We start from the raw sequence: 20,741 nt of genomic DNA on the forward strand, positions 1-20,741 counted from the left end.
TTGAAAAGACACTTTTGCTTTCATTAAAAACAATTACGATAGATTTTGATGCGTTGTAACTAAATCGCCACTTACAACTTACTGTAACTGTAGCAGATGTCCATGAGACAGTCCAAGCCATGTTTACAAAGAGACAGAAGGGTAATATCATCTGCTTGAGTTGAACAAGTAACATTTACACCATGTATAAGTAAAGAGTACTGTGAAGCACATTACTCATCCAGTAAATCATTAATAAAAACTGTATACAGCCAGGGAGAAATAATGCTTCCCTGACGCGTACCTTGGCATATCTTAAGCCAGTTAGAAATAAAACCTTGGTGCAATACTGCGCTGTACATATTTGAGTATAATGAAACAATGATATTGATATACTTTGACTTTAGACCTAAACTGTGAAGTTTGAAAAACAGGCCGTTATGCCTAACACAGTCAAATGCTTTGGCAGCATCAAGAAAACGTGTAAAAAGTTTACTGATTCATGGACTAGAAATGACGTCATAGTGCTACTTATATTCTTTTGAAATCCATTCTGTAAGGGGTTAGGTATAAACAAGTTTGTATCCTCAAGTCTGATAAGTGATAATTTCTCAAAGACTTTCAGAATCACTGGCAACAGAGAGATAGCACGATAACAATTGGGGTCACTCTTTGGCTTGTTATGACCTTTGTATAGTGTACAGATCAAACCCTTTGTGAGTACCGGAGGAACATACTCCAATCTTAAAAAAAGCGTTAAAAAGAATATACAAACAGTTGTACACAGTGTCGTGGGTATAGAGTAAATGCTCGTACACAATTTGATCGTGCCCAGCTGCTTTACCACTTGGTAAACTTTTACATTCCCTTTTAACGTCAGATATAGAAATTTCATCAAAACATTCATTGTTCACTATATGATTGGATAGAATATTGGCAACAGATTATTGATTTGGTCTTCAAAATTAGCGTCAAAGCATGAAAACCCTATGGGTAAATATGACAAAAAAAAATTATACCGCGCAGAGACGCAAAAAGTAGCAAATTATATTCGTCTCTGGTTTAAATAATGACCATATAAAAATTCAGCAAATATAAAGAACTGCATAAAAAGTTAAGTGAATCAGTGGTAAGAAATTGTGTCGTGTATTGCATTTAGCCTAAATCCGAGACACCGCTGGGTTGCAATTTAATGAGAGTCGTTATATGTAAAGGATAGCACTTATATCAGAGTGCGCCCCCAAGCAACAGCGACTACAGCTGGTCAACTTTTTTCACAGTTACTTCCCTTATAACTGTCGGCTTCCGGGATACGTTGTACACAGCCGGGATGACAGCGTAAAGGGGTTGGGGAGAAAGACCTATCTTATGATGAATATCTTTATATCGGGATTTGCTCTGTTGAGTGTATTATGTATAATTCTGTTTGTTTACACGCGCACGTCCCTGCCGTCCGTCGGAGATGCCAGCTTCAAGCAGTTTCAGAGGATCTACCTTGTGGTCTATATGTTGGCTATGGGTGAGTGCACATGAATTTGACGAGTTAATTCTTGCATACTTTTTCAATTTTGCCCAATTACTAATGAGCCCCTGGGGCTAGCAACGATAAATAAAGAACAAAATATTTATTCAATATGTATACAGTAGTTGTCAAACCCTGTAATTGAACAGGGGCCATTATGTTGTAGAGAACATATTCTTGCAACAATGTACAAATGGAGTGATGACTGGCTACTGAAATGCAACCGGATACTATTTCAAAATTAAATGCGAACACATGCACATCGAAAATTCCGTAATACACAAAAGGGTTAGCCCGGTTAGATAGGGATAAACAGATAGTCATCGAATTCGAATACTGAAAAGGACAGGTCCAGTACACTCTGTCAAATGAGCTATATAGCTATAAAGACCTATATAGCTATATACACCTATAAATTATAGCTGTATTGAGCTATATTTTCTAAGATTTCAATTTTCATTAAATTAAAAAAAAGTCGCATATAACAATAAGGTTTATGGTAATGTTGACTACAAAAAGCATACAGTTAGATGTTTATTTTCATTTTTCATAAATGTAAAATTTCCGATTTTTTTACATCATTATATTTTTTAAAGAATCCTTATATGTAATGTCTTTTGTTATCAACCTAATGATACAGTCTTCTTTTAAAAGCGACTTTGTTTCGTTTTCCTTAAAAAAGAAAATCACTTGAAAATAGCTCCAAAGAGCTATTTCAGATAGGTCAATAGAGCTATTATAGGTCTTTACAGCTATATAGCTCAATCGGCAGAGTGTACTGGACCTGAAGGATATTCAAGAGTTTTTGTAGATCAAGATCTTATTTTTGCCAATCATATCAACATGTGAATTATTCAGTTTATGGACCAGAAATGATTTATACTGTTATACAAATGTCTTGTCCAGTCCCATCTTCATTATATCCTAACACCAGACTTAGACATTTTGACATAATAATATTTATTCAGGTAAAAGGCAAATAATACACTTCTATCACATTTTGCAGATTGGACATATATATGTATATTATCACAGAATGAGATCTTTTTAAATAAGTTATTTATGCCATAAGATTAGAAGTCAGTCAGGTGTTAAAACCGGATTGGATTAGATTAATTTAGGCCTTTACCTGGGATGACCCATAAAGCCACATTGTGGCTTAATTCCATTGGGGTCCCTTAGATCTAAATAAATCAATTCAATTCATAAAATAGCTACATAACTACATAGTATATATTGATAACTTGATACGACTCTTAAGACACTTCTTTTATAAAAAATAGATATAAAATGTTACATGTGCCATAGGCTATGATCAATAAAGTAATGCTGGTAAAGAGAGTAGCAATATATTGGAATTTTAGCAATCAAAGATATATAGTATTAACTTCAAATGTTACCTGCCAAAGGGCTGGTGGTTGGGTCAATCCCTACTGACCATACTCTCAGACATTAACGTGAAGGGGGGGGGGGGGGGGGGGGGTGTTAGTAATAGTTTGAAGATTGTTTACCTATTATATAGTAACATACACTACTACTGAGCTGTATTTGGAGAAAGTTCTGATTCAGTGTTGGTCATATCAACTCTGGCCACCTTTAGGAACTCTCTCCCTTACAGAGCCAGAAATAGTATATTCTAAATATATATAATTGATTATAAGTAGGTATATGTACTGGTATATAACTTATACTGGTAATAAAAATCTGACACAACATAAAAAAATGGAATGGAAATTATTGAATAAAATGTCAGATGATGGGCCCAGAGCACACTGCTTTATTATGTGAGTCCAAATTGGTTTCCTTATAGATAAACATATATTGATGTAATTTAAAAATAATAATAAAAATGTACAACAACACTCCACTAGATGCTTACTAGAACTGAAAAACATACGATAAAAAGCTTCAAAAACAATTTTCTACATTGCCATCCATGCATTTTGGGGTAGCTTAGTTTTATAAAAAAAAATGTGGTGTATAATATAAAAGAATGTTGTACAGTTTTTACTTTCATCAAAAATGCTGTCTGATATATCTGTGGCAGATTTTAATTGTACACAGCATTACGGTTGTCTTCTACTTTTGCGCTAGAGGGAATTTCCCTTTAGCTCAGTGGTAGAGCGTCCAACTAGGGAGTCTGGGATCGCTGGTTCGATCCCTGGTGTCTGTATAGGCCCTCTCTGTGGTGAAAGGAAATTAATAGTTAATACCTGGGATGTGCAGGTGTTAAGGGCGAACACATTTAAAAAACAAAGAAGGAGGGTTTAGCGTGTCAGATTTTAATTGTACATATCATTACGGTCGCCTTCTACTAGCTTTGCACTAGAGGGAATTTCCCTTTATCTCAGTGGTACTGTTGGTAGAGAGTCTGAGATGGCAGGTTCGATCCCTGGTGGAAACAAATTTGGAGCAATTTTTGGTAATAAAAACATTTTTTTTTACAATAACTCAAAATAACAATTCATATTTTGAAATCCTTCCACGATATGAATGTGGCAGGATTTAATTGTACAAAGAATTAAGGTCGTCTTCTAGATTTGAGCTAGAGGGAGTTTCCCTTTAGCTCAGTGGTAGAACGCCTGTGAACCTGGAGATCGAGGGTTTGATCCCCGGTGGAAGCACACTATTTTCTTTTCTCTAACCGAATTTGCTTCATCATTACAACCACAAAGAAACATCTGTTTACATTAATTATCCTGCTGACGCTACATGTATGTTTGTTTGAATCGTTTTACATCTGTTTCACTACCGAATAATTCGGTTATCCAGCAGAATAAAATCTTATGTCACAGAAAAGGGAAGCTTATATATATATATATGGCCTCCAGTCCTTTACATACCCTACTTTGATAGATGGACTGAAATTTGTCATATTACAGGTATGACACTAAAGTCATCTATATAAAGCAACTCGAAACTCCTTTTCTTACCTAATTAAACAAATTGTGGGCCCTCTCTGTCAATTTATTAAGCACCCTGGGTGCTAATTATGGCAAATATGTTACAAATGTACATTTCCTATTTTCCCATAGCAATATTTCCTTATAATTTGCATGATATGGTATAGTAGTTATGCATCGACAGGTTTGATGAAGTGAAGATGGTTTATAAAAATCTCATCTTGGTTAACAATTTCTTTTGATTTTTTTTTAGATTTATTTGCAGATGAATCACTAGCAAATTATCATGCAATGACAAACTCTGCTTACCTGTATAATTAATGACTGTGTACCTGAACTTCACACCAAATTTAAAAATTCAATTGAAACTATAAAAAGCATTAGTCGTTCACTAGTGAATTATTTAAATATTTGAGAATCAATAGAGATTCATGTAACTCTTACATGTACATACTTTACAATGCATCCAATGTATGCTAGCAATATGTATCGACATTCTCGGACACATCTAGAATTAGACTTATGCCTCCAATCTTATCTGTGGACACATTTAGAATTTAGACTTATGTCTCCAGTCTTATCTGTGGACACATCTAGAATTTAGACTTATTCCTCCAATGTTATCTGCGGACACATCAATCTTATAACTTCTATGATGAAAAAAAATATGATTGTCGAGAAGAAAACTTGCTGGTTAACAACAGAGAAGGGCTATAATGATACATTGATACTATTGATATTTCTTGCGACGACACATGTATTGCATATATATAACATATATCATTATTTCTTATGTTTCTTGATGCTCTCTATTTATTATTTGTACTTTTTAATGTCAAATGTGAAATGGATGTTTTCATTCTATAGATTTTACATTTGGAAACTCTTACATTTGTATGTTAAGATATTTTGATGTAAAGTTGAAATATAACAACTTTAATATATATATTTATTATATTATATGGGAAATGACTTTGCAATATGTGGCAACTCTTCATCGCAATATTTACTGTAACGTGAGGTTGTAACACCAATATACCCAGCAACAGAACAGAGCTATCTGTCGGTGAGGAATTATCAATCTTGGATCAGTCAAAAGAACCATTATACACTTACATAATCTAACTTAGTTTTCAGGCTTTATTAATTTGGTTGGTCCAAACAGTTCAGGGAAAATGTTTCAGGCTGTTAATCTGTTGACAACACAAGGATCATAGATGACATAAGTGTATAGTGTACATGGGTGGATTGGTTGAGTGGTTAACACTCCGGCCTTCCAAGCAGGCGGCCGGGGTTCAATCCCCGAAGTCGCCGTACGCATGGAATATTAGAGAAAGTGTTTTTCTCCTGCCCACACAACTCCAACAACCCAGGTGGAGTATAAAATGGTCTGGGGTGGGTGTTGCAGTATTTGTGCTGTAGCATTCAAGTGAGGTGGCACTGTAAATGATACTGTTGGAAAAACGGTCCCACTACAAACGGAACACAATACATCTCCAGTACACACAGGCATACACACATATTAGCCACGTGGCATAGGACTAGTAGTTAGCGCCTGATAAGGCGCCTGCAAATTCCTCAATTGTATTGATTAATATATATATGCTAATTGTATCGACTGTATAAAATTGTATATCTATGTACTGTTAAGCGCTTTAGAGTGACTTACATGTATGTTAGCTAGATAGGGTGCTATATCAAATGGTGTATATTTATTTATTTATTTTATAGTACTAGTACAGTACTCCATCCACACTGCATTTGTAGTGGGGATTGGGTGGGGGCCATACCTGTGCATTACCCTTGTCCATCCTGTACTCGTATTCTCTGGTTCACCAAGTTTATACAAAGGTCTGGACATTAGAATACAGCAAATAAGTTTATTTTTTCAGGGTCACAAGGGCATTGCTGGTATTTATAGGTCATCAACCACTGTGAGGGCCAAGGCGGGGGCTTTCATGTGTTACAGAATTTGAAGTTAAACATTCCTTTGCTGCATTAATTGTAATATATGGTATAGCGGTATAAATGCATATATTGATAATGTATATCAAATTTACAAAAGAAATATTTCCGTATCAGCAATCATGATTACATGATACGTTGCATGTAGTTGGTTTACATTCCCACTGTCCCCATATACCCTCTGAAGCATAGCATTTCAAGAGTCTAGAACTATTTTTCAATGATCCCATTCAAAATATAATAATGGACTCTGTAAAAAAACATTAAAGGATCTAGTTCATGCAAATACTAGAGTGCCTCCAATGATATGTAAATAGAATAGAGACATGATACACCTGTTTTTTCTGGTTGAATTGGGGAAAGGGCCCCGAATGTCATTTACGCAAAATCATCGACATACAAGCTGTCAATTGGGAAAAAACCTTGACCTATCAACACATTGTGTGTAAGGAAAGACTAATATTTAACACTGGTTTTCATATCCAAAGAGCCAGTTCTATTGCCTTCATGAAATTATTTCTTTACAAAATTTTATATAATATGTTACCTTAAACAATCTTGTTTATTAAATGTTATTTTATTTCAGAGGTTAGATGTTGCATTGTCATTGAATACAAGATGAAATAAAAAAGTAGTTTTCTTTTTTTTTATTAGGAAATTTTAATAAGATTTTCAGAGAATAAACACTATTATGTATTGGGAATTAATGGAGCATAATTTCAGGGGGAAAAAAACATTCTTGTACACAATAAAGGTTAAAAATCCCAAAATTGTCATCAAATAATACATCTGATGACATTGTATCTTCAAAAATATAATTTTACTACTGAGTGTGTGCTAATAAAAAAACAGATAGAAAAATTCTTAACAAAGGAAATACTATGTTAATGGACCTGATATACTGGTTGTGAATGGACCTGATATACTGGTTGTGTTTTACTGATAAAGGGTAATGTGTTAGGGGATTAACTACTTGTTCTACACTTGACATTATTCTAATTATCATACAGGTTCCTTTGGATATAATTAACTCTTGAAGTGTCGTCTGCTACTTCTCTTGTCACAAACTTTATCACAAACTTGGACATGATTTGGTTTAACTGGTGTACTATTATTAATTCTGAATATTAGACAAAATGCTAGGTTTCTATTAAACATATTTTAAAGTATTTAAGCAGGTTTTGTATTTGCATCCTTTAAGCTACCAGCTTCAGCTGGTTATTGCAGCAATTATGTTTAACTTATGATGCATTTACCATGCAAAAAGCCTTGATTGTGTCCTCAATTATTATGGCCAAAAATTCAGATTGATTTGTTTTGCCCTAGGCCTACTAGCTGGTAAGCAATCTGTCTTATTCTAAACAAAATTACATATTGAAATTCCTTTTTAATATTATTTTAATTTTTAATGAATTCTGGACTTTATCATTAAGGTAATGGAGCTGACAGGAAAACAATATTTCAGTTACTTTGCCTATAGTACCAAGGACTTTTCTGAGCTGATATCTTATTGATATTCCCATTTGACTTCAGACATCCTAAGGTTGAGCTGTCGGTGTAGAAGAAGTAATATTCTAATCATGGCCTTATATTAGTGTCCTTAAAATTGGTGGTACGTGAAATGTATTGTGTTCAATGTTCAAAGCAAAGGAATATAAATGTACAAGATGAAGGATTACGCTATGTCATGCTGGTGAACAGGGTGGAGGCTTTCAGTTAGTAAAAGCTGTCTCCCATCTACAGGTCAATCCTTTTTCAATTAGGGCTGGGCCTTATATTGGTGTTCAAATATGGTATGATCCTTATATAAAAGGCTATACTACTGACAACATGATTTGTATATGCTCTGTTTGTTTTCAATTGCTACAGATACTTTAAAGTAATGGAGACCCTCCTATCATATACCGGTATCTATCCTTGGCTTTAATATACGGAATAGAAATGATGAAAAGTTGTAAGGTATTCACAAAATGAAAAAATCGTGTTATAGACAAGGTGAAACCTGCTGTGACAGACCCTATACAACAGCCATAACCATATTGTATTTCATTTTGAACAATGTTGGGTGGAGCTACCATATAGCTATAAAGCTAGTACATGTAGGCATGCACTTTGATAGTTGTGAAACAGGTGGTAGATATAAAGGTTCCCCAACAAGTGACGGCTGGTTATCATGTTTATTTAACTCAAGTTAGTTAATTTTCTAATGAGAGCTACAGAAACATGACATCAACCATCACAACATTAGATAATATATCCAGAACAACCTATGTTTCTTAGGAATACATTTATCCTGGTAACGACAGGGAAACAATTGCATGTACTCTAACGACCAATGACATCATGCCCAGTGTGTTAACCACTAGTTGGTAACCAAAAGGGTTTACCCAGCCAACTCCTAGCAGGTTTCCAATGAGTTGGGAGTGAGGAAACCTATAGTGGTTGTGGGAGAAATCAGTTTTAAACCTTCAGAATTCTATTTCTATTTAATAACTTTCATCTTTTATGCCCTCAGTGATGAGATTGAATTTATCATTACAGCAAATATAAGTAAACAGCATAATAAGCATAACAGTAATGAAATGTGAACGTCGAAATTAATGCTGGGCAAAAACTGATTTCATGGGCAAAGGGCAAAAGTATGACTGAGCGAAAATTTCCCACGGTGTACAGTATAGCAAAGAGTCTTACACTTTTCTGTAACATACCTGACTGTAAATGATTTCAATTTTTTTTAATTACCGAAAGAGGGAAATATACTCTTTAGATGTCTTTGTATGAATATTCAGGAAATATATTCAACATAAACAAAATAAATTTAATGTCTATAATTATATACATGTATGTATAGAGTGTGGGATGTAGTAACCAATGTTACAAATCGTTAAAGCAACAAACCTCATCACATTCTTGGAAAATTGCGTGAATGTAACATAATTTATTTAGCTATGTCAGCTAACATCAGGTACTCTAATTTACATACAAACTACTGATCAATACTAGGGACTCTATGATGAATTGTTGCCTGTGGTTGTCGGTGTATATATATACTTCCTGATCTCAATGGCTTGGCCGCTCCAGGCGCTTCAGGTCCAACAGACTGGCTTCCTGGACTGGTTCCATTGATCTGACAGGTTTCATTCGTCTAAGTGGTCTCCTGGACTCTCCTGGACTACGGTTTCCAATCTTTAGTGTTCTCCTGGACTACGGTTTCCAATCTTAGTGGTCTCTTGGACTATGGTTTCCAATCTTAGTGGTCTCCTGGACTATGGTTTCCAATCTTAGTGTTCTCCTGGACTACGGTTTCCAATCTAAGTGGTCCCCTGGACTACAGTTTCCAATCTTAGTGGTCTCCCGGACTATGGTTTCTAATCTTAGCGGTCTCCTGGACTACAGTTTCCAATCTTAGTGGTCTCTTGGACTACGGTTTCCAATCTTAGTGGTCCCCTGGACTACAGTTTCCAATCTTAGTGGTCTCCTGGACTACAGTTTCCAATCTTAGTGGTCTCCTGAACTACGGTTTCTAATCTTAGTGGTCTCTTGGACTACGGTTTCTAATCTTAGTGGTCTCTGGACTACGGTTTCTAATCTTAGTGGTCTCCTGAACTACGGTTTCTAATCTTAGTGGTCTCCTGAACTACGGTTTCAATTGGTTTTAGTTGTCTCCTGGACTGGTGTCTTGGTGTGGTCTGATCTCATTATTGTGGTTCCATTGGCCTAGTGTATATTTCTGTTTCAGGAGCGTACCAAGTATCTCAAAAACCATTACAGATTTGATCCCCAAACCGTGCACATGTTTATCACACTGCACAAGGGTGCCTTTTTAGTATTTTCACCTTTCTGATTTCAAGAAACTTTGAATGAAAACAGTGCCCAAAATTTGTACATTTTGGAGCATATCAGTGAACCTGAACATATTTTAAAAACTGTATCAATAGGCTTGTTTCTTAAACCTTGAATGTAAGCATTGAGCATTTTTTAACTATTTGGTTTCAAGAAATTCATGGAAATGAAATGTGTACATTGGGGTACGTACCAATGCATATTTGTGTCAGGAGTAAATTAAAAAAAACAAAAAAAAACTTTGAATTTCACACATGAGTCAATCAAAACCCACTATATGAACATGAATTTCACACATGAGTCAATCAAAACCCACTATATGAACATTACCAGCAGAAATGCATTTCATTTGAGTATGAAAGCAAAAACTCTCGTGACGTATCACATGGTTTACTTATGACGTCATGGATTAACCTTGTTCAATGAGAGTCTTGTCGCTTTGCTTCGGTTAACATGGAAAATGTCCCTACGTCAATTATGGAGCCATTTAATTTGATTAGAATAGGGCTGTTCGGCCAATGTCGTTTAAAGGACGATGCATAAACAAAACGCAGTAAATGTAAATAAATATAAATATTTAAGAACAAATAAATAAGCCCAAACACTTGTTCTATAGTAAAAGTGTAAATATATGGATCGAGTGGCGTTTTTTAAATTTGCATGCCGGTATGAAAATTTAAAAAACACTGTTCAATCCCTATATACATGCAGATTCTCCTATCTTAGTATACTGATCGTCTACTGGCATTAGCTTCAGAAAATATACCTTGTGCTAGGTCTATACCTAAGGGTGAATAAATGGTAATTGTGACTGGCAATCAATAAGTGTCAGTGGTAATACAGTACATTTATCTTATTTTAGGCTATTCTTGTCTGCAGTCTTTGAAGCTGATTCACCTGCTATTGTAATGCTAATGTCCAGATTATAGGGGCTTGGGTGTGGTTGCCAAATGGTTAAGGTATTTGACAGTCTACTATCGCTTAAAAGCCCTCTACCACTGTGTTGTTGCGGGTTGGAGGCCTATGTGCAGTCACTACGTAATGGCTGCAGGTCCATGACTTTTCTCTGAGCACTTCGGCTTTCTTCCACCACAAAAATCTGGCCCATCCTTAAATGTTTGTGTATTACCTCCTATTTACAGCTTAACAAAAAAATCTGAAGCAAAAAGAATAATGAATGTGCAGCTGGTTTCCTGTTCAGTTCATTTGTTTGACAATATTACTTTCTATCTTGAGGCTACATTAGAATGTTTAAATTATAGACAAGCGTCTAGATTCCCTAGGTTCAACTAATATCTATAGAAACAAAAGGCCTGCTGGGCTGTATTGCTCACCTTTCACATGTGTTACATTCAAATTATCAAGATTTAAATAGGCTATATATCATATTACTTAATTTATATATCATGGGTCTTTCTTGGAAGATTGTTAGAAGATTTTAAGCTATTTCACTTCTCTGACCATCGATGTTGGTTGGTCTAGGTAGGACATCCGTTCAGACCTAGATCCCACATGTAAATTTCATATCACTTTACACCAAAACGCTACATGCTAAATATCACTTCAGTCCTCTTCATTAGTTAGAAGCAGTTGTTAAAAGGGGATGACAAATTTGACAATTTGGTCTGTGCCATGGTCATTTTATTTGAATAGACTTGGTAGATCTTTATCCCAGTCTGCTATTGGCCAAATAACATCACCCTGGGCCTCTTGTATTGATAAAAGCTGTTTAAAATACAAATTTGATGTAAGATGCTCTAAAGTATACAAGGTTAAGTTTAAACAGGTACCATCTTCCTGGATCTACTGTGAAATACCCCCCTCCTTACAGTTTAGTTTAATTCTGGTAACTTGAGCAGTGTGGTGAGTTTTGAGGTGTTAAACGTTTGACAGTGTTTCAATACTAGTGTCAATGCTTTTCTTATAATGCATTTGAGATAGCATAATGTATCATTTAATCCTTGTTACTTGGATGTCCAAGGTTAAAAGATTATCATCATCTGTGCCCTGGACCATCACATTTCACTGATTAGAGATATGTAATTAGGTTCTCACGGACAATAAACTCTCTTTTGCTACAAAATCAATTTCCATAAAGTCTCAATATTGTTATTTTTTTGAAAACTGATACAGAGGATATTACCGATACAGTGATTATAAGATAAACATCTAGGTAACATGTGTTATTTCAATAAAGTGTAGATATCTATATCAGTCTGATTAAAATCATATGTTACATGGCTTCGTTAACTTCGTACTACACCTGAACATCTGAGTGTGCCGCAGTCAGGTCATGTTCAGGTGACCTTTATATTTATAAATACTCATTAAATTTTGACCAATCAGAGACCCTCTTTCAAAAGGGCACTCGGAGTTGTAACAAATATGTCGGACATTGATGAGAATGATGCGAAAGAAGTTCTGAAGTTATTTGAGATTGATCGTCTGAAACCCGAACAGAAAAAGAAATTTGAAGCTTTATTAGAGAAGAAAGACTGTATGGAGGTGTTGCCTATGCAATTATTACCCAATGGGTACGTTTTCCTTGGCGTCGTAGAAACATCAGTTCCCGCCGCCATATTTGTTTTTGAAAACTAATCTGTTCGATACCCCTCGCTATTTATCTATCAACCATGATATTCCGATTCGCTGGCAAACTTTTGCCAGCGCGCCTCTGATTGGTTCATCTAAAGGTCACTTGAACGTGACCCTGACCGTGGCACATTCAGATGTTCAGGCGGAGCCATGTAACAGATGATTTTAATCAGATTGATATCTATATATAACAGAGAATATTACTGATACAGTGATATACGATAAAAGTCCGGGTAACATATGTCGTGTCAAAAGAGTGTATGTAGCTATATAACAGAGGATATTATCAGTAAAGTGATTATACAATAAACATCTAATAGCTATAGGTAATAGATGTCATTTCAATGAAATGTATATTAAATCTATATAATGGAGATATTATCAGTAAAGTGGTTATACAATAAACATCTAATAGCTATAGGTCATAGATGTCATTTCAATGAAATGTATATTAAATCTACATAACGGAGGATATTATCAGTAAAGTGATTATAAAATAAACATCTAATAGCTATAGGTAATAGATGTCATTTCAATGAAATGTATATTAAATCTACATAACGGAGGATATTATCAGTAAAGTGATTATACAATAAACATCTAATAGCTATAGGTAATAGATGTTTATTGTATAATCACTTTACTGATAATATCCTCCGTTATGTAGATTTAATATACATTTCACTGAAATGACATCTATTACCTATAGCTATGAGATGTTTATTTTATAATCACTTTCCTGATAATATCCTCCGTTATGTAGATTTAATATACATTTCATTGAGATGACATCTATCACCTATAGCTATTAGATGTCATTTCAATGAAATGTATGTTAAATCTATATAACGAAGGATATTATCAGTAAAGTTATTATAAAATAAACATCTAATAGCTATAAGTAATAGATGTCATTCCAATGAAATGTATATTAAATCTATATAACGAAGGATATTATCAGTAAAGTGGTTATACAATAAACATCTAATAGCTATAGGTAATAGATGTCATTTCAATAAAATGTATATCAAATCTATATTACAGAGGATATTAAAATAACTATAGAATAGAAAGTGACATCCTCGTAACATATGTTACAACAAAAAAGTACTGTATTTATTGTAATTATAGTGCTGAGGTATATATGTATTTAGACATGCATGGCAATCTTTGAAACAAGCATATGACTACTGGCAGGATAAACCAGATAATGAATAGTTAGTACCTTGCTGCTGCTTGTTAGGAGCCACCTTTGAAAAAAATGGCCATAACAATTAACAAACATTGTGTCAGTTGCTGTAAAGGGGAGATAACTGTCAGATACATTTAAAATTTGTTCTGTTTTGTCTAAAACACTGTGGAACAGTAATAGTCTTGTTAGAATGTGAGACTAGTGACCAGTAATACAGTGTGTCATTTATAGTACATGTATTTATTATGTTTTGTTGAGGTAGCCAAAATGGAGGGTGTTACAGAAAAGGGGACACACACACATGTATATATCATTTCAGTAAGTGCCAAAATAAAAGGAGATCGAGCTCGAGGGACCGTTATAAGGAGAAGAGTGTTATAATTACAGTATATGTTGTATACCCATATAGCAGGATATTACGGTTTTATCCTGCAATAAGCCCAGGGGGCCAACATATAATTCCTGACTGAAAGTAGTGGGATTGGGTAAAATACAGGACAAGAAAGTAGAGGGATGGGATAAAATACAGGACAAAGAAAGTAGGGGGATGGGGTAAAATACAGGACAAAGAAAGTAGGGAGATGGGGTAAAATACAGGACAAAGAAAGTAGGGGGATTGGGTAAAATACAGGACAAAAAAGAGCTTTTGTTGGCATTTCTTCCTAACAGCACTGTGTATTGGTGGTCTAATTACCAAGCACAGGTTTATTGATGGATATATACGTTAATTGTATATTAATATTAAACCATACAGTGTGAAAGATGGTGGTTTCTATTTCATTATCGGGAAATAAATCATAGCCAACTTAACTTTGTTCCATATTACCACACAGTAGTATATTCCCAAAATAATTATTGAAAAATATGTTTGTTTCCTGTAACATGTTGGACAAATTTAGGGTAGTTAGGTAGGTAACAAATATATTTTAGCAAATGATCTTATATGGTTTATATTGGAGAGTAATCTTTACTTTAACAGTGCTTCTTTGAAAATTGCCTTTAAAACTTTAGGGTAGTCGAAAAAAATAGAGTAGAGATTACCAGAAACACCAAATGTGTTTTGTTTGGCCTGAAATACTTGAAACAGATATGGAAGGGTCATTATGATCAGAAAAAAATACATGTTTTATCTTGTTGACGTTTCTATATATGGCAATTGTTCTCGTTTTGACCGACTTAAAATTCAGTTTTGTGCATTCTTGCAAATTGACATCATAGATTTATACAAATTGCCTGAAGAAATAGTTTCATTTGGAAAAATTGAGTGACAAAATCTAAAAAAATGTCTAAGCTATTAGCGTAAAGTGTCATAGCTTGAAATGACTCCTACCTAAATCATTAAACTGTCAGCATCCTGCTAGCGCGGATGAAATAGTCTACAAGCAATCTAAAACAACAGCAAATTCAATGAAACATGCAATGTGGGGGCCGCTAGGGTGCTAATTGCAAAGATGGTTGTGTTTTATCCGAAATATTGCCTAAAAAAATGTCTGGTAGGGGCTTTTTTCGTAGCAGTCAAGTACAACTTAAACTCACAAAGTGACTTATAGTTTTGCAGGAAAAATAGTAATTAAAGATTGTCAGAGTGACAAATTCGTTATCTCTGGGTAGGAGGGGTCTACTAGCTAATAGACCCCTCCTACCCAGAGATAACTAATAATATTGAGGACAGTTATAGAAATATGTCTTATTTAAAACTATTACCCTCTGTTTACATACCCTGTAAGTATTTACACAAAATGTGCATTTATATTTTTAATCATCAAAATATTTGTGTTGTAATGTCTTGTACATGTATAATTAAAGCACTCTAAAGCTTAAGAAATCCTTTTTAAAATTATCTCGCCAGATTGCAGACGTGTGATTATGCAGGCAGCTGTATATACATGTTTCAGCCAAATTACTTCCAGCTTTGGTATATAAAGTGAGAGATTACATCAGTACTTCCAGCTTTGGTATATAAAGTGAGAGATTACATCAGTACTTTAGAAGCTTTGGTATATAAAGTGAGAGATTACATTATTACTTCCAGCTTTGGTATATAAAGTGAGAGATTACATCAGTACTTTAGAAGCTTTGGTATATAAAGTGAGAGATTACATTATTACTTCCAGCTTTGGTATATAAAGTGAGAGATTACATCAGTACTTTAGAAGCTTTGGTATATAAAGTGAGAGATTACATCAGTACTTTAGAAGCTTTGGTATATAAAGTGAGAGATTACATCAGTACTTTAGAAGCTTTGGTATATAAAGTGAGAGATTACATCAGTACTTTAGAAGCTTTGGTATATAAAGTGAGAGATTACATCAGTACTTTAGAAGCTTTGGTATATAAAGTGAGAGATTACATCAGTACTTTAGAAGCTTTGGTATATAAAGTGAGAGATTACATCAGTACTTTAGAAGCTTTGGTATATAAAGTGAGAGATTACATCAGTACTTTAGAAGCTTTGGTATATAAAGTGAGAGATTACATCAGTACTTTAGAAGCTTTGGTATATAAAGTGAGAGATTACATCAGTACTTTAGAAGCTTTGGTATATAAAGTGAGAGATTACATCAGTACTTTAGAAGCTTTGGTATATAAAGTGAGAGATTACATCAGTACTTTAGAAGCTTTGGTATATAAAGTGAGAGATTACATCAGTACTTTAGAAGCTTTGGTATATAAAGTGAGAGATTACATCAGTACTTTAGAAGCTTTGGTATATAAAGTGAGAGATTACATCAGTACTTTAGAAGCTTTGGTATATAAAGTGAGAGATTACATCAGTACTTTAGAAGCTTTGGTATATAAAGTGAGAGATTACATCAGTACTTTAGAAGCTTTGGTATATAAAGTGAGAGATTACATCAGTACTTTAGAAGCTTTGGTATATAAAGTGAGAGATTACATCAGTACTTTAGAAGCTTTGGTATATAAAGTGAGAGATTACATCAGTACTTTAGAAGCTTTGGTATATAAAGTGAGAGATTACATCAGTACTTTAGAAGCTTTGGTATATAAAGTGAGAGATTACATCAGTACTTTAGAAGCTTTGGTATATAAAGTGAGAGATTACATCAGTACTTTAGAAGCTTTGGTATATAAAGTGAGAGATTACATCAGTACTTTAGAAGCTTTGGTATATAAAGTGAGAGATTACATCAGTACTTTAGAAGCTTTGGTATATAAAGTGAGAGATTACATCAGTACTTTAGAAGCTTTGGTATATAAAGTGAGAGATTACATCAGTACTTTAGAAGCTTTGGTATATAAAGTGAGAGATTACATCAGTACTTTAGAAGCTTTGGTATATAAAGTGAGAGATTACATCAGTACTTTAGAAGCTTTGGTATATAAAGTGAGAGATTACATCAGTACTTTAGAAGCTTTGGTATATAAAGTGAGAGATTACATCAGTACTTTAGAAGCTTTGGTATATAAAGTGAGAGATTACATCAGTACTTTAGAAGCTTTGGTATATAAAGTGAGAGATTACATCAGTACTTTAGAAGCTTTGGTATATAAAGTGAGAGATTACATCAGTACTTTAGAAGCTTTGGTATATAAAGTGAGAGATTACATCAGTACTTTAGAAGCTTTGGTATATAAAGTGAGAGATTACATCAGTACTTTAGAAGCTTTGGTATATAAAGTGAGAGATTACATCAGTACTTTAGAAGCTTTGGTATATAAAGTGAGAGATTACATCAGTACTTTAGAAGCTTTGGTATATAAAGTGAGAGATTACATCAGTACTTTAGAAGCTTTGGTATATAAAGTGAGAGATTACATCAGTACTTTAGAAGCTTTGGTATATAAAGTGAGAGATTACATCAGTACTTTAGAAGCTTTGGTATATAAAGTGAGAGATTACATCAGTACTTTAGAAGCTTTGGTATATAAAGTGAGAGATTACATCAGTACTTTAGAAGCTTTGGTATATAAAGTGAGAGATTACATCAGTACTTTAGAAGCTTTGGTATATAAAGTGAGAGATTACATCAGTACTTTAGAAGCTTTGGTATATAAAGTGAGAGATTACATCAGTACTTTAGAAGCTTTGGTATATAAAGTGAGAGATTACATCAGTACTTTAGAAGCTTTGGTATATAAAGTGAGAGATTACATCAGTACTTTAGAAGCTTTGGTATATAAAGTGAGAGATTACATCAGTACTTTAGAAGCTTTGGTATATAAAGTGAGAGATTACATCAGTACTTTAGAAGCTTTGGTATATAAAGTGAGAGATTACATCAGTACTTTAGAAGCTTTGGTATATAAAGTGAGAGATTACATCAGTACTTTAGAAGCTTTGGTATATAAAGTGAGAGATTACATCAGTACTTTAGAAGCTTTGGTATATAAAGTGAGAGATTACATCAGTACTTTAGAAGCTTTGGTATATAAAGTGAGAGATTACATCAGTACTTTAGAAGCTTTGGTATATAAAGTGAGAGATTACATCAGTACTTTAGAAGCTTTGGTATATAAAGTGAGAGATTACATTATTACTTCCAGCTTTGGTATATAAAGTGAGAGATTACATCAGTACTTTAGAAGCTTTGGTATATAAAGTGAGAGATTACATCAGTACTTCCAGCTTTGGTATATAAAGTGAGAGATTACATGAGTACTTTAGAAGCTTTGGTATATAAAGTGAGAGATTACATCAATACCTTAGAAGCTTTCATCTGTCTGTATCAACAGTAAATCTGTTAAATATTTCTTGTGTATTTATGATCACACGGCATGTGACCGAAATCAGATAAACGAAATACTCAATGCGATATTAAAAGGTGGATGACAGTCAAATGACTGGTACATAGATTATTTATAAAGCCATTACTATATGATTGAATCAAGTAAACTGTGACCAATACTTAATACTTGATAAAATGTCTGCCGAGGGCAAATTGTATTATCTAGGGAAAACCTGATGATATATACATGTACCACTGGTATACTTACAATGATATAAACCTCACTTTATATTGATGACATTATTAAAAGCAGAGTCAGAAAGACATTCTACAAAATAAGTATAAAAATTGGCACAATTTACATTGTGCATGCACATGCTCAATATATATCAACCGATTTCTAATAACCTCATCAAAGACTTATAATATTTCTATGTTTTGTTATAGGTATCAGGAGTATGGCCAATCTAGTAACATAAGGATTGTTTCTTAGATAATTGAAATATTTATGTGGTCAAGGAAGACCCAACGAGACCCACCGTCTTCTTTGGTCACATGAATATTTCAATTTTTAAAATATTGTAAAAATCCAGTGTTTGGTTTGGTTTGATTTAATTTTGTTGAACATCCTATTAACAGCTAGGGTCATTTAAGGACTTGCCTCCATGTGTGTACTGTATGCATGTGTATGCAGGAGACAGGGTATGTTGGTGTGCTTGCCTCCTTGTGATAGGGCAGATCTGATGCCGACTTTATAGTGCTATCTCACTGAAATACCATGCCGAAGGCACCCAGCACAACATTCCGCTTGGTCACATTATACTGACAACGGGTGAACCAGTTGTTGCCATTAATCCTATAAATCCAGTGAGCAAAACCCATATTGAAATATGTTTACTAAAATAGTATGCATTTGTTTCTTTTCTAATGCTTTTACAACATAAAACTCAGGTTTACAGGGACTGTCATGGTCATATTGTTGAGTTCTTTTTGTACAGTCTGTTTTTAATGCAAATCACTCCTGGCAGACAGATTTAGTGAGATCATCAGATCAATGAGGAAAATATGCTGACCAAGATGGAAAATAATGATCGAGACCATATTCCTTAATCAGCATTTTACTCTGTTGATTCTTATTTTGTTAAGGCCTGGATATATATAATCAATTAAATTGAATTAATTAAAATGTCATCTCACAGCTTGCTTCGTTATCAATACTATAACAAAAATAACAACTTATTCACCGTAACAGGTGTTCTACAGGGATCAATACTAGGTCTACGTCCCCTTTAATTTATAAAATGTGTATACATCAGTGACTTTCTGTTATATATGCTGAATATATATGCAGGCAGTAAATACAAGATATTTCTTTCTGCTGATTTGACCACATTTTAGATACACATGATATGTGATAGGGGGCATGTGCACTTCCGCAATACACCGAAAATATGAGAGTTTCACGAAACAATACGCGAAAAAACCTGGTATGTGGTTACAGACAGAATGTCTAACACCAGGCACTTATTTAGACAGCAGATATCCCTTTCCTGAAGACAATAAAATTTCAGCAATTTTTGTCCAAATTTACCATTATTTTACTTTGATGATGTTGGTTTGCTATTGATTTACTTTTACACCCTAAGTATACATGACTGCCAAATCATGTGACTTTTATTCTGGAATACAGTGGCGGATCCAGAGACCTATCTGGGGGGGGGGGGGGGGGAGGGGGTCCAAATTTCCACGGGGTGTTTCCATGTGGGGAAAAATTAAGGAAAGTGGTGAAAATACATGTTTATTAAAAAAAAATCTGAGGGTGGGGGGGATTCTTGAAGTGCAAAAATCACCTCTGTTCCGCCACTGGGAAACTTGTATCGTGGAAACAAGGTACTGTATGTATGACACTAAAATCCACCTTATAAGGGCTGAACTCTTTCAACAAATACAGCATCAAAATTGCAATTTGACTCTGACATATAAAACAATAATGCACTACAAACAATGTGAGATTTCATAATAATCCTTATACAACTTCTGATGTATGCTCATCG

At 34.2% G+C, this 20,741-nt stretch overlaps 1 protein-coding gene across 2 annotated transcripts in view; it reads left to right on the forward strand.

Moving 5' to 3' along the window:
- The first annotated feature begins 1,277 nt into the window (after positions 1-1,277).
- LOC110461215 (molybdate-anion transporter-like) overlaps positions 1,278-20,741 on the forward strand; it is a 44,902-nt gene continuing 25,438 nt past the window's right edge. For both annotated transcript variants that reach the window (XM_021514587.1, XM_021514588.1), the window contains exon 1: positions 1,278-1,498. In XM_021514587.1, coding sequence (XP_021370262.1) covers positions 1,348-1,498 — 151 coding nt within the window. In that variant the 5' untranslated portion in view covers positions 1,278-1,347. The remainder of the gene's footprint in view (positions 1,499-20,741) is intronic.

This window comes from Mizuhopecten yessoensis, unplaced genomic scaffold, assembly GCF_002113885.1.
Source record: "Mizuhopecten yessoensis strain PY_sf001 unplaced genomic scaffold, ASM211388v2 scaffold10591, whole genome shotgun sequence".
In the NCBI taxonomy this organism is placed as follows: domain Eukaryota; kingdom Metazoa; phylum Mollusca; class Bivalvia; order Pectinida; family Pectinidae; genus Mizuhopecten; species Mizuhopecten yessoensis.